The 14,493-nt window shown below is 37.1% G+C and overlaps 1 protein-coding gene across 1 annotated transcript in view; it reads right to left on the reverse strand.

Annotated features, from left to right (window-relative positions):
- Positions 1-1,630: 1,630 nt before the first annotated feature.
- Positions 1,631-14,493, reverse strand: part of CNDP1 (carnosine dipeptidase 1) — a 31,004-nt gene continuing 18,141 nt past the window's right edge. Inside the window, exons 6-13 of the mRNA XM_029284990.1 lie at positions 12,028-12,116; positions 9,940-10,140; positions 7,032-7,116; positions 5,789-5,949; positions 3,900-4,064; positions 2,787-2,928; positions 2,175-2,322; positions 1,631-1,753 (exon numbers count right to left, since the gene is read on the reverse strand). Coding sequence (XP_029140823.1) covers positions 1,669-1,753; positions 2,175-2,322; positions 2,787-2,928; positions 3,900-4,064; positions 5,789-5,949; positions 7,032-7,116; positions 9,940-10,140; positions 12,028-12,116 — 1,076 coding nt within the window. The 3' untranslated portion in view covers positions 1,631-1,668. The remainder of the gene's footprint in view (positions 1,754-2,174; positions 2,323-2,786; positions 2,929-3,899; positions 4,065-5,788; positions 5,950-7,031; positions 7,117-9,939; positions 10,141-12,027; positions 12,117-14,493) is intronic.

Below are 14,493 nucleotides of genomic sequence, written 5' to 3' on the forward strand. Positions count from 1 at the left end.
CGTGTTCAAAATGAAAACCCCAAATACAGCGTATTCATTTTGTATCAGTCAACAAACAGTTAATATTCTAACTACTAAAATCCCGAAGAACAAATATAAAAGTGCCAAAGAACTCTTGCAAATACTGCAGAACAAATTTACATAAGCTGATGTACCTAGATGTATTTCTGTTCATATATATCTGATGGATAGTGTTTGAGGACTATTCAAAAAGAAGCTACCGCATAAAAGAACTGATGAAGAACTGAAGGAAAGAGACAGCATTATATCATAAAACAAATGTACTGAATAACTGCTAAAAAAATAATTAAAATTACTTTCATCTTTAATTTTGTAAATACTTTACAAAAATGTTTTTTAAAATTAAACATAAATTAGCAATAGACGGTTCCTGTTTTGACAGTAAATATCAAAATATATTTTCTTTTGATTTAGATGAATATATAATATATAATAATAAACTGAATATATTAATCCCAGCTTTTTATCTCAAGAACTTGGGAATTGCAAACCACTGCCTATTTTTCAGTCACTTACTTTCCCATAATTATTGTAAATTAAAACCCCAAAATATAATAACCATCCCAGGAAAATGAGAAATTATTTTAAACATAACTATCTCAGTGGTACCTGGATCGCTTTGGTCCAAATGATGAGATCAGTTTTTAATCTCTAGCAGACTATCGGAATTTGCATAGGTCTTTTAAAATAAAAATACAAATTATATTGTCACTGTTGATTGGCCCTTTTTTTTAGATTATAGCATCCATTTGTTTTTTAGAAACATGTAAGTTTTGTAAAAATAACTAAAATGTGTATAATATCAGGTTTTTTTTCAAAAAAATAGTATACCTTTTTAGCAGGCAACAAAATAAAAATAGGAGAAAGAAAAATGCTTGTATGTGTATTGCCAAAGTACAAAATGATTTTATACGCTAAAAAAGTTAAAAATTGAAATCCAGAAAAAGATCAGATCAGCGCTCTTGCATAACAGAATTCTCAATTAGCTCAGATTTTTGCATACCATTTTGTAACATTCAACTTGGCTTATTAAAGATAAAGAGGTGTGAGACTCTTTAGTTTCTCTTTTTTAAAACAAATTCAATGTTGTAATTACTTTTCAAAGCTACTCCAAAATTCTTAAAATGGCTTGTCATTGTATTATACACATTTTAGTTATTTTTACAAATAGAGAATTGAACAGCAGAAGACTTGGGCACAACATGGTCACCAAACTAGCTGTTTCATTTGCTAGAATCATTGTGATTCCATTCCCAACATTATTTGTCATTTTTAATTTTTAAAAAATGCTGATTTTTCAACCATCTTGCCACAAATTTGGTGGATACTTACGGATTACACAAATACAATACAAGGCACCATATAGAGCTTGCAGGATGCCCATTCCTGGGTTTATATGAACTCATCCACCGGCTCATTCAACAAATAGTATAATGTGTGAATCCAGCCTTTCTCTTACTGAAATACATACATTTAAGGGGCAAAAAACAAATGAGAAAGAAATACTTAGCTACATATTATAAGAATTTGTAAGTCTGAAAATATATTTCTGGAAGAGTTCATACAGCATCACCATGTGCATTTGGAACTGCAACCCTACATAAGACATAAATGAAAATAATAAGGCTGTAGTTTTATGGATCATCATTACTGTTTCCAGTTGGAAGCCTGAAGTTTTGAAATCTCCAGTAAAAAGGAGGCAAACATCTTCGTTCCACTGATATAGTTAAATCTGATCAGGAAAAGAAGGAAAGAAAAACAATTGTCAAGCAATCTAAAAGTTAAACGTGCTTGGTTGCTTTGAAGTTCTAAACAGCTGGGCTGTATGCTGAGTTTGATATATTTTGTTTAGTAAATAATAGCTTTTGGCTTAATATTATGTCTCAAAGACATTAGAATCATTCATCCAACAAATCATACTTAAAAAACAAATATTAGTTTAACACAAAATATGAACCAAGTTTATGTAACCAGAGACCTCTGTAAACTCTATGAAATGAGACAGTTACTAATGCACGCAAAAATGGAGGACAGAGAAATAATGATCCCTTTCGATAATCATCCACACCACTGATCGAAATATAAATGAGTAAATGGAGATTATGATTTATATTATCTTATGCTAACATATGAAATTAATTTAAATTTTGAACCTGCTTATTTTCTCTTTCTGGGAATGTTCCCCATCATCCATTGCACCAATTGGAAGCATCATCACACTCTTCCTTGTTATATTCTGGAACACCCTGGCAATTGGAATTGTTGATCCATCCCGGATCATATCTGGATCCTGGTTAAAAACTAAAATATAGGGAAGGAGAAAATATACACATGATGTAACTTTTTTTGTGGTGACAAAACTTAAAAATAAAGCAAGATATAATTACTGGTAAAGTATGTGTTGATAGACATCCGAAGATGCTTAAGTATGAGTCATTGCATAGAAACTAATTGAGCAATTCCAATTCCCTGCTGTGCTTAAGTTTGAAAAGACATGAGAAAAAGCTGTCCTGCCTGACCTCTATCATAATTTCTTTTGAAATCCCTTCAAAAGTGCTTATGATGCAACATACAGATGTGGTATTTGAAACGTCCTTATAGAACAAAAGTATTGTGTAACTGAACCGTAGCTTCTTCTATTTCCAGTTCTCTAAAACTTTAAATGCACAAGTATAATATAAATGATGAGCCTTTGCTGCTGGTCCTTATAAAGACAGTGAAAAGCCACATGCCAAACAAACTGCAATGTCTGAAACAGTACAAACCTTTCCTGATTGCCTTTTTAGCAGCCGTATACTGAGGATCATTGATATTGGCGATCCAGGGCACTGCACCCATTAGCATAGATACCGTCAGTTTATTTGGACTTCTTCGATTAGAGAATACATCTTCTAAATGTTTTTTCACCTAAAATAGAAATAAATTATGATCTTTAAAAATGTTACTTATATTGTGTGTCGCTCAAAACAGGAAACCTCTAACTGAATGAATTAGCTAAATTAGCAGATCGGTGGGAGGAGGAGAAGGGATATCAACCCAATCAAGATGATAGTCACAACTATCCAATTAAAGGACATAAAAAGAGATGGATTATCACCACCATGCACAGATGGCCACAGTAGCCCTCTATGCCTCATCTTCAATTTCCTTCTGAGTTCTCTGCTGTTCTTTAATTTTCTTCAAGTTAGAGCCTCTTCTCAGTCTTTAGTCTGTGACAGTGTCACGATTCTTTGCAGCCAGAATCTGGTCTGCAAGCAGTTTAGTTCCCTCCACTGACCACAACTGAACAATCTGAGAGAGAGCGAGAGAGCTGTGATTTTGGCAAGAGATGTGTCCCTTGGTGATCAAACAATATTGGGATGTGAAATTTGCAGTTACACCAAATCTCTTCACGTCTTTCTTGTTATCCATAGACTGGGCCCTCACAAGCTATTAAAAACTGGCAAGTCAATTAAAAAAGCCTTTCTTGAAAGAAAACAGATCCAGCTGGTGGATTGGTTGGTTTCTCCCCTAATTCTGGCTCAAGAAAGCATAATAACCCAGCAATGCTTAGTAGGCAAGGAACCAGAAACAACCAGGCATGCAGTTGAATTTCTCCTATTTGATCTAGGAAGTCAGCTTTTGATCAGTCTTCTTGGCCTATTATCACCAAACTGTTTAGAGCTTATACTATAACAAGAGAATGGAATAATCGATAGGATGACAGAGCCCTGATATCAAGATCTTTGCACATAATTCAATGTTTTGCTTAGCTGCTCAATTTTCATATTTCATTATGAAAAAGAAGCTTAGTACCAAAACTGTCAGAATTTTGCTGAAGATCAATAAATAATAATCTAAGATATGTTGAAAGTTATGAGGTTTCAAGAAAATATTACCTGATGTTCCACTTTAGACAGATCCATATGAGGGACTTGCCGGATTGAAAACTTTCCTATGACTTTTGATGGTATAACCGTTTTGATACCTGGTTCATAAAAAGCTCCCTCTATCCCATGAATAGAGAGAGATGGCAGGCGCCACATATGTGAGAGTATTTTCTCCTTAAAAAGAGAATGAACAAAGCCAAATAGAAAACTTTAGTGAGAGTGTATTCAGTAAAGCTAGTGAGCAATGATATCGCTTTCAGGATACTTTTAAATATTACTCCAATTCCACTACTTTTGCAGTGACTGCTTACACATGACCAAAACCAAGGTTAACAGCCAATCATAAATAGTTGACAATATTAAGCATAGATTAACCATCTAACATAGACTAGACTAGGAAAGCAAAATAACTGACGTTAATGCTGTTTATTATAAAGTTATAGGAATAGAATACTGCATGTCTGAATGTGCTTCCCTTGTCCCTCCTTTGATCTTTGGAGAATAGGAATGGTCAGTTCCCAGGGGAGAAATAAAGTGAAGATAAAAACAGAACCAACAATAGCAGTGGAATGGAAGAGCCATCAAGTAGACAGGCAGTTTATAGTTCCTCTCCAGGCAAGCAAAGGACTTGAGCTCATCTACAACTGACAGTAGTTCCTCACAAGAAGGCTGCAAGACAGTGGTGTCCAGCAAATTTAGAGCAGAATGGCTATCTTGCTCAAACCAGAGTCAACACCTTTAAAAGGAGACTGGGATGAGCAGAGGGGCAAGCTAGGTATCTGCAAAGGGGCATAATGTCATGCAAAGATAGCTATGAATGGATGAACAGTACTTCCACTTACCATTGGAGCAAGGCCATCCAATGTAAATCTTAGGTTTGAAGGGGTTTTTTTATGACCATAGTGGGGTTATAGTTGAGATTCTGCTTCCTCACACCAAAATTAGGTGTCTAAGTCATTTAAATGACTTAATTTTACAACCTGAAAATGGTCTATGATAGTTATTAAAGTTGCTGTTTCTAAACAATTACCTGTTAGGTTGATTTAACAAGAGAAATAAAATTGACGTTTTCCCTTATTTCCACCCAGATCTTGGAAAGCAGATAAATATAAATAATTGTATTGAGAACAAATCTTGTTTTTATTGCTTTTTATAACATGAAGGGTTGAAACTTTTACTATCTTTTGTTGTGCTGATTTACAAAATTACAGAAAGCACTAAATATGCAGATCTCTATTTCCTATTTATACTGAAAAATATAAAATCATTCTTGGAAATAAGAAATCAGACAGATATTGGATAAAACTAGAGAACTAGAATTTAGATACTAGACCTGGTCTTCCTTGTCTACCCAAATAACTAGGAGAATGGAAAATAGTAAATACCATCTGATAATGGTAATGAAGAAACAGATCTATTGTGATTAAATTATCTAAACTATTAATAATAATTCATTGCCACATTTTTATCAAGGTATTAAATACTCAGTTCAAAAACAAAATGAACACCAATTACTCAAACAGCTTCAACAGGTAAACACCAGCATTATGTCGATAAAACACAGTAATACGAAGGGGCACAGTCACAAATTTGAGCTTCATTTTCTATTTGTACTTACTTTCTTTTTAGCATATATTTTAAATGATTTTTCTTCAGACTTTTCTTAAAGGCAACATTATTGGGTCTTTCTATTACTTTTATTTATTCTCCTATGCCTGCCTTCATTTTCTTTCCTGCCCAGTGCTTCCAAGAGGATAATTCCTAATAAAACTAATCAAAAGTTGTGCCTCTATACTCTTTCTCTGCTTTTGTGAAAAAAAGAAGACAGAATCTACCATAGGTCTTGCCCAGCGAATGAGGAGTTTTGTAACCATTTCTCATCATTGAAACTACTGCACCTTGGTATCATAAAGGAATTCCTTCACTCCAAGATTTGATTTATGTTCTTCCACATCAAATTCTATCAACTCATACTGCTTTTTCTCTTCTTCTGAAAATGGAGCCACATCATCATATATTCCAGGGATCAGAATATATCCAGATGAATTTATGAGATTGTCTATGGAACCAAAATAAATTGTAATCATTATTTTATCATATGTATTTACTGTTCAATGAAACTGAGATATTGCCTGACTTTAATATGATAAGGGAGAGAAGAAACCAATGATTTAGATATTATTATGCTACGTGTGGAATATAGGTTGTTGTTGTTCAGTTGCTAAGTTTTGTCCAATTCTTCACAGACCTATGGACCATAGCATGCCAAACCTCCCTGTCCTCCAGTGTCTCCCAGAGTTGCCCAAATTCATGCTTGTTGCATTAATGACACCATCTAACCAAGGAATATAGGTGCAAGTGGAAAATAAAGGAGGGCCATTTTGAAATAGGAAGTAATATATTCTGGTAGGTTTACTTCTGCCTTACAAATTGATTTAAACAAAACCAATTTACATTTTGTGTAATTTAAGCCTTTGTATCGATTAATCTTTATACAAATTATACCAGCCAATATAACATCAGTTAGCCTCATGTTACGTTCCGATTAGCATTCTACTTCAATATTTTAGCCTTGCGGTTAAGATCTTAAATATCACAATAACATTTGGCATTAGTGGGAAGCCTTTTGCAACTTCTGCATTTTTCCATGCAGCATCAGTCATCTGTGGGTTTATAGTACCCTGTGACAGAGTTGAGGGTATTGGTCACAACTGAGCTTCCCAATCTTCTGGAGCAGGGGACTCCAAACTTGGCAACTTAATAATAATAATAAAGTTGGAAGGGACCTTGGAGGTCATCTAGTCCAATCCCCTGCTCAAGCAGGAAACTTTAAGACTTGTGGACTTCAACACCCAGAATTCCCCAGCCAGCATGAAGCTGGCTAAGGGATTCTGGGTGTTGAAATCCACAAGTCTTAAAGTTGCCAAGTCTGGAGACTCCTGTTCTGGAGGATTGCAGGAGGCTACTCAGTAATGCTGTGAAATCATCAGAAGAAAACATTTAAGCATTTTCAAACCCTTTTCTGGTTTTTATGGTATTAAAGATGTTATGAAATGGGAGACACCCCCCCACACACACTCCCATCAATAAAAACCTTGGCTAACAATTACATATAGACAATGTATAATTTTCTTTTCTTACCAAGTAGAGCTAGCAAATCAGACATGGGCTCATGGATGATGCCACCCGCACTTCCTGAATGAAGATCTTTTTCACCACCTTCTACCTAAATTAAATAAAGACAGCATGTTAGCTATCACATAGATAAGGTCAGCATTTATATGAATTTTGAATTTATAATATTGATGTTTTATGTGGGCTTGCACCAAGATTATTTAAAAAATGATTTGTTTTTTGTCTATTAGTTGGCATAAATTCCTCCAACATTCAAACTTTCTGTTGCCTTTGCTGTATCAGAATTGTTATTTAAGGTGGTTATTTCTATAAATAAGGAATATACAAATAACAAACATGCATATATCTACAGTATGTTTACTGGACTAATCAATAACCACAATAAACACTATTCTGAAGTATATTCCTAGAGATTAAGACACTAACAAGGAGATCATCCACCTGGTGAAAGGTGATAACAATAGCTTATATACCGCTTCACAGTGCTTTACAGTCCTCTCTAAGCCGTTTACAGAGTCAGTATATTGCCCCCAACAATCTGGATCCTCATTTTACCGACTTTGGAAGGATGGAAGGCTGAGTCAACCTTGAGCCGGTGAGAATCTAACCGTCAAACTGCAGGCATCCAGCAGTCAGCAGAAGTAGCTTGCAGTACTGCATTCTAACCACCGTGCCATCACAGCTCATGACTCAAGGAGACCATCCATCCAGAGATATTTGGAATTGGAAATCCTGCTTAAGGATCCTCAGCAAAACATATATCAGACTAGAATAGATTTCAGTTTTTCACAGAACTAATGGAAAACCATCCTGGATGGGAGAGTCCTTATATCTAGTTTATGTGAGAACAGAAAGTGAGAAAATAGCCCTGGTTTATACATTGGATGCTAGCTACAATTCCTGTTAAAAGCTACTATTGTAATGAGCCAAGAATACAGGTAGCTGTCAATCCAAGAATTCCATTTGCCCACCATTACTTTGTAGCCAGTATATAATGGTGTATAAAAAGCACTGATTCTGATTGAAGGAAGCTCAGTTTGAAATGTCTGTCAGGTATTATAAAGCAATCTTGAGCTATTCACTATTCTTTTACACTTAATCTATTTCAAAAGATTCTGAAAATAAAATGAGGTAGCTCAATAAGCTTCTGATCTCTTTACACAGGGTGTAGGAAATAAGCATGATAAATAATCACATGAAATAAGCATGATAAATAATCACATATATTTCCTTAACAGTAAAAGAAATTCAAATATATGATTATGATCAGGGCTGATGATTAAATGTGTGGGAATAGTCTTACATTAGTTAAGAAGAAGAACAGAAAAGGTGCAGAGAATGAAGATGTTCTGTATGGAAGCAGTGAGAAAAAGATCTATTAGTAAATCTCAGGTTTCGCAGTAAGTCAGCATAGATTTCTGGTTCTCAATTACCTAACAACGACTGCAGCTGAAAAGCAATAAACCTTACTGCTAAACTGAGTTGCAGAAAAAGAATAAAGAAAACTAAGAGTGAACATTTCTTTGAAATACTGTTAAACTTGATCTTGGCATCGTTTATAAATAACTGATCTTAGCAGATGCTTAAAGATTTTGGGTTTTACTGTTCTTCCACTCAGCTGAACTATCCTTTTTCATCTAATCTGATTGGTGGATTTTAGGATTGTAATTCATTTGTTACTTATTAGTTACTTTTATATCCTTCCTTTTCTCCATAGAGTTGAAGGATGTCATCCCTCATTGTCATGAACTGTGGTGGTGCAGTGGTTAGAATGCAGTATGGCAAGCTAACTCTGCTCACTGCCAAGAGTTCAATCCTGACCAGCTCAAGGTTGACGCAGCCTTCAATCCTTCCGAGGTCGGTAAAATACAGATTGTTGGGGGGCAATATGCTGATGTTATAAACAGCTTAAAGCAGGGGTATCAAACTCAATTTCATTGAGGGCCGCATCAGCATTGCGGTTGCCCTCGGGGGCCAGGTGGGTGTGGCCAGGGTGGGTGCAGCCTACTGGGTGGGCATGGATGGAGTGGGTTTGGCCTACTGGGTGGGCGTGGGCAGCTCTACATCATTCGCGTCAAGGGTGCCTGGGGGGCCTGGGCAGGAGTGGGACAGATCTGAGGGTCTCTGGCAGAAAGGGGTGGGACTAAGCAGAGCCCATCAAGCCGGATATGTGAAGTAGGCGAGAGCCATTTGCTGGCCACTTCCAGGCGATGGTGCATTTCTTCATTCCTCACAAAGGGTGACACCTCCCCAGCATGCACTCAGGGGGTGGGGCCGACACGGCAAGGGCTAGTTCCTCGCTGTTTCCAGGCGGCCTTGTGGAGCTAAGACTGAATGCATTTCAGCATAGAGGGTCACCACAAAATTGTACATTGGCTCCCGGCCAACCTGGGCCAGGGCTAAGGTAGCGGGGGCCGTTCCCTCACTGTTTCCAGGATGGCTTCGCTGGCCACATGAAACCACTTCGTGGGCCACATCCGGCCCCCAGGCCTTGTGTTTGATATGTCTGGCTTAAAGAGTGGTGAAAAGTACTATGGAGCGGTATATAAGTTTAAATGCTATTGCTATTGTATCCTCAGTTACAACTCTGAATTTGGTTGAGACTTTCTGAGAGCTTTCCCAGGTTGCTCCTAAGATTTCCTGGGCTTAATACAATTTTCTAAACACAACACAAATTATATCCATTCTTGTTCTATAGTAACCTTCCATAATCTGTTGCTCTCCATACATATCACAAAATTCCCACCAAAAAAGTGAAATTACATTTGTTGTAATCCAATTTATCTATTGGGCATCAAATTGGGAAAAGTTATATAGAGACAGTAAAATTTGCATCTTATCAGCTTCAAAGAAACTCCCCTAGAATACAATCAGAGTATTTTAGTCACAAATAATTCTGGTTTTGTCTTTTTACCTCCACTGAGAAGCAGGCATTTCCCCTAGCTCCATATGTAAGAGCTGGTTTTGTTTTGGCAAGCCAAGTATTATCTGAAATCACAATATAGTCAACACTGGAAAAAAATCTTTCATTTTCTTTTCCAACCAATTTCTCCAGTCCAATGGATCCTGCTTCTTCCATGCCTTCAATAAGAAATTTGATGTTTACTGGTAAATCCTGGTTAAAAATAAATAATTCCCTTTTAAACAACCATTTTAAAAAGAGAACTCTCCATTTAATGTCAGACAGAATTATAATGTATAAGCTGATGTTCAGTTCATTGCAATGTGGCTTGGATTAGCCTCAACAAAGAGCTTAGTGATTCGCCTCAATAAAGATCTTTGTGGCATTGAGATAAAGCATTTTTTGTTCTCTGGTGTAAAAAAACAAACATGATTTGTCTCAACAAATCAGGTGCCTTTGAACTAAATTGAAACCAACCTTTCTCAAATGCACACACACACACACATACACAAACACACACATTTTAAGATCAAACCAACATTTGGGATCAAATTGATTTCATTATTCAAAGGGTACATGCAAATCAGATCTTGGCTGATTGACACAGCTCTAGAAATTAGGTTCTTAAAGGCTGCAGATTTCCTACTCGTTTTAACTGGAGAGATCAAAGTATAATTGACTAAAAGGAAGTGCTCTGTGGACTAGTCTCTCTGAGAAATCACAAAGGAAAGAAAGGGAAACCAGAAGCCTGGAATATTACTGTCATAAGCATAATCATATGCTGTATCAACTGCCTGTGTCTCTAGGACTTGTTGACTTATCAACTATTTATGAACGAGACCACTACATCTGTTTTAAATGGAATCTGAACTTCTTGAGTTTGCCAATATACTGAAAGAATGACTCCCAACATACACTCTCCTATTTTTGATTAACTGTATAAGAAACTGACCGTCTCATTCCGGGTTATTCTTTGGTGTTTCTTTTCCTATTTGATACAACACTGGATGGCCAGACTACATTATTATTTTCTCCTTATATACTGTTCCTCTTTGAAAAATATCTTCTCCAGAATCTAAGAAGATGTGAATTTAAAAAAAAATCCACTTCTATCCAATGTGTAATTGAACTATGAAATTCACTGCCACCAGATGTGTTGATGGTCACCGGTTTAGAAGTAACACACACTTTTCATTATACCCCATGCTAGGCGAGCTGCATTGGCTACACTTGACTTCTGAGTGCAATTTAAGCTGGTCATCTAAAAAGCCCTTCATGGCATAGGGCAGACATGTCAAACTCGCGATGTCGCGTGACGTCGCGCAACGTATCGGGACAGTTTTGCCATTGCCGGCAATGGGGTAGGCGCAGCTTCCAGATGACGCGTCCAACCTGTGGGCCGGCAGTTTGACACCCCTGGCATAGGGCCTGGTTATTTGAAGGACTGCCTATCTCCAACTGTCTTTGCCCATCCAGTGTATTCAGGCAGATCAGATGTGCTGCAAGGTCTCTCAAATGCTGTCCTCTTATGGGACGAAGGAAGCACGTCTTCTTCTGTCGCAGACCTAGAGTTTCCGCTTTCCAAATGTTCCTTAAGACCTGGCTCTGTCCCCAAGCCTGAGGTTAACGTGTAACAAAACCTCATATCATATATTTTTAATTATTATAGCTGTTTTTGTCTGGGCTATTATCCTTATGTTTTTAAGTTGGATGTTGACAGCCATGCAGAATCTTTTGGAGTGGAGTGGCTATCTCAAATCTCAATAATGCTAATCGCAACTAGACACAATGATAGACTATGGACTACCAATGGCTAACTATAAAACCCTTTCAGAATCCAAGGATAAGTCCATGAAATACCATTTACTTGGGAAGAACCACACAAGAGAACAATTGAATTTATTTCGCAGATATTTCATGAGGCCTTTGGCTGGCTCCTATGTGATGAAGAATGCCAGACCAGATAAGCCTTTAATTTCTTAGGTGAGTGTTGAATCTCTCTTCCTTGATATTTCTATAATTTAAACTGCCTTTTCCAATTGCTCTTTTTTGATATTATTTAAAACACTTCTTTTTCTACAAGACCGCATTTTTACTTACTATGTTTAGTGCTTTGAATGTGCTCACAGCATTTATCCAGGCTAAGACAGGTCCTTTGTTATCAGTTGCTCCACGCCCATACAGATTTCCTTAGGATAAAGGAAACTGATATTAAAATTTGAAAATTCTGATTATGCTAAAAACAGAAAAAAGCTCTCTCTCGCTCTCCCTCTCTCCCTCCCTCTCTCTCCCCCTCTCCTCCTCCCTGTCAGTGGATATGAAGTCAACTGAGGAACTCTCTGCTAAAGAAGTGGTGGAAATAATTTGAGAGAGTTAAAGTGCCTGAATAAACTATAGCTCTATCCAGTAGAGTGACCAGTCTTAAGAGAATTGCCTACTCCAAATGGCTTTATATTTTTTGGAAGTATCAGATATATCTGATATATATCAGCACTGTTTTTGAATAGTCTAGTGCAGGGGTCTTCAAACTTGGCCCTTTTATGACTTGTGGACTTCAACTCCCAGAATTCCTCAGTCAGCGTTCCTGGCTGAGGAATTCTGGGAGTTGAAGTCCACAAGTCATAAAAGGGCCAAGTTTGAAGACTCCTGGTCTAGTGGATAACTGCTCAAAAATGCCTTTGCCCAATTACAATGTATGCATTAGCTGCATCTTTTTTCAGGTATCCCCACCTGTTTTGAGCTGAGGAGCAGATTTGGAGTGTTGGGCCAAGGGGCATCTTACAAAATGGTGCTGAGAGAGGACTTACCTTCTCACAAAATTACTAAACGGAAGAAACAGCCATTTACAAAGCATACTCTACTCTAAAGTTTCTTTCATTTAGCCTCTGCTTCCAAATAGAGATGCCGAACTGCAGCTGCCTATCATTTCTAAAGAACACTTATAAGATCTATTTGAGACCTCAAGGAAATAGAGATGGTGTCAATGGATGGCACCATACACTGCAGTACGCTCTTTCGCTTTTTTCTTCTCTCCCTCATGTGCAATGATACTACATGCAACAAGGGTGCAGAACCTACAGACTCAGGACTGTGTGTGTATTCAGTGTCTTTGGTCCCAAAGCCGTAGCAAAAGTTGTCCCTGCTTTTTGGCTTTTAATGCAAAGAAAGATTTTACTAAATGCATGAGAGAAATATATTTAAACTGCACATTTTGAACATGTACATGGGATTCATGGTAAATGGGAAACTCATTTTTTTCATATGGCAGAAGAGGACAATTATTTAAAATAATAGAAATGGATTTAAACTGGCCGTTTTAAAGACACAGATTACATGCATACACTGGATTTCAATTTATAGAAGAGTAATTGTAATATGTAATATGACAGAACAAGGAAAAAATGTAAAGGCACAATTATATTTCTACATGTAATGCATTAGAGTACAATTCAGGTTCTTTTTGTGTAGCTTCCATGCATTTTTTAACAGAATAGTTCCCAGCATACCACTCAGAGACATGCATATCCTTAGGCCAAAACAAACTGCTCATGCTTGATATAATCCATTAAGATATTTTCATCCAATAAGTATTAGGGCTCCTTTTGTATTCAGTCTCAGTTGAGATTGCCATAGTTCTTCTAGAATCTTAGAAAAAGTTCAACTATGAGAAAAACTGCTTTAATCCGAATCTTGCTTGCTTTCATTTATATCCAGTAAAAGGTCTAGACCAGACATGTCAAACTCGCAACGTCACATGACGTCGCGAGACGTATTGAGACTGTTTTGCCATTGCCAGCAATGGGGTGGGCGCAGCTTCTGGATGACGAGTCTAGCCCGTGGGCCAGCAGTTTGACACTCCTGGTCTAGACAGTTCTAAATTCAGTCACTATAAAATATTATTTCTTATTACAAAAGGTTCCTTTTTTATTTTCATCATGGACATAATGGAAGGTAGGAAAAATAAAAAGAATATTTCATACCTGTATCAAGCTTAGCCTCAGTAATTCTCTTTACAATTTTCCTCCCAAATCATTTGGGTGTGTTAGGATACAAATCTAGTCTGTATGCATGTTCTATGTAACATCAGATCCACGTACAAAAGGGGCACAGCATGCAGCATAGCATTGCAACCGTCACATCATCATCCTGATAAAAGCAGCAAGCTGTCACAGCTGCTGATGCTCCATCTACGTATCCTTGCTGATATGAAGACTCTATCTCCACACCCCATCCCAGCTATAAAGCACAAAGACAATCCAGAATATGCAATAACTACAGTATCTCCCCTAAACTGTAGAAAGCTATTTTCTCCCCCAGCATTAACTGAATATTACATATCATATCTAGTCCTTGTCAAAAGTGTAAATTTAATGGCATGGACTCTTCAGCAAATCAAGGATAGTATATATACTAGCTGTACCCGGCCACGCGTTGCTGTGGCTCAGTCTGGTAAAAGCGTGTGTTGCTTTTACGTCCAACAGATGGTGCTGTTTTTCAAAAAAAGCATGTTTTTACCTGTCACAGGTGTGACATCTATATAATATAGGTATATAAAAACACGTGCGT

Source organism: Protobothrops mucrosquamatus, unplaced genomic scaffold (genome assembly GCF_001527695.2).
Source record: "Protobothrops mucrosquamatus isolate PMUCROS unplaced genomic scaffold, P.Mucros_1.0 scaffold1166, whole genome shotgun sequence".
Classification (NCBI taxonomy): domain Eukaryota; kingdom Metazoa; phylum Chordata; class Lepidosauria; order Squamata; family Viperidae; genus Protobothrops; species Protobothrops mucrosquamatus.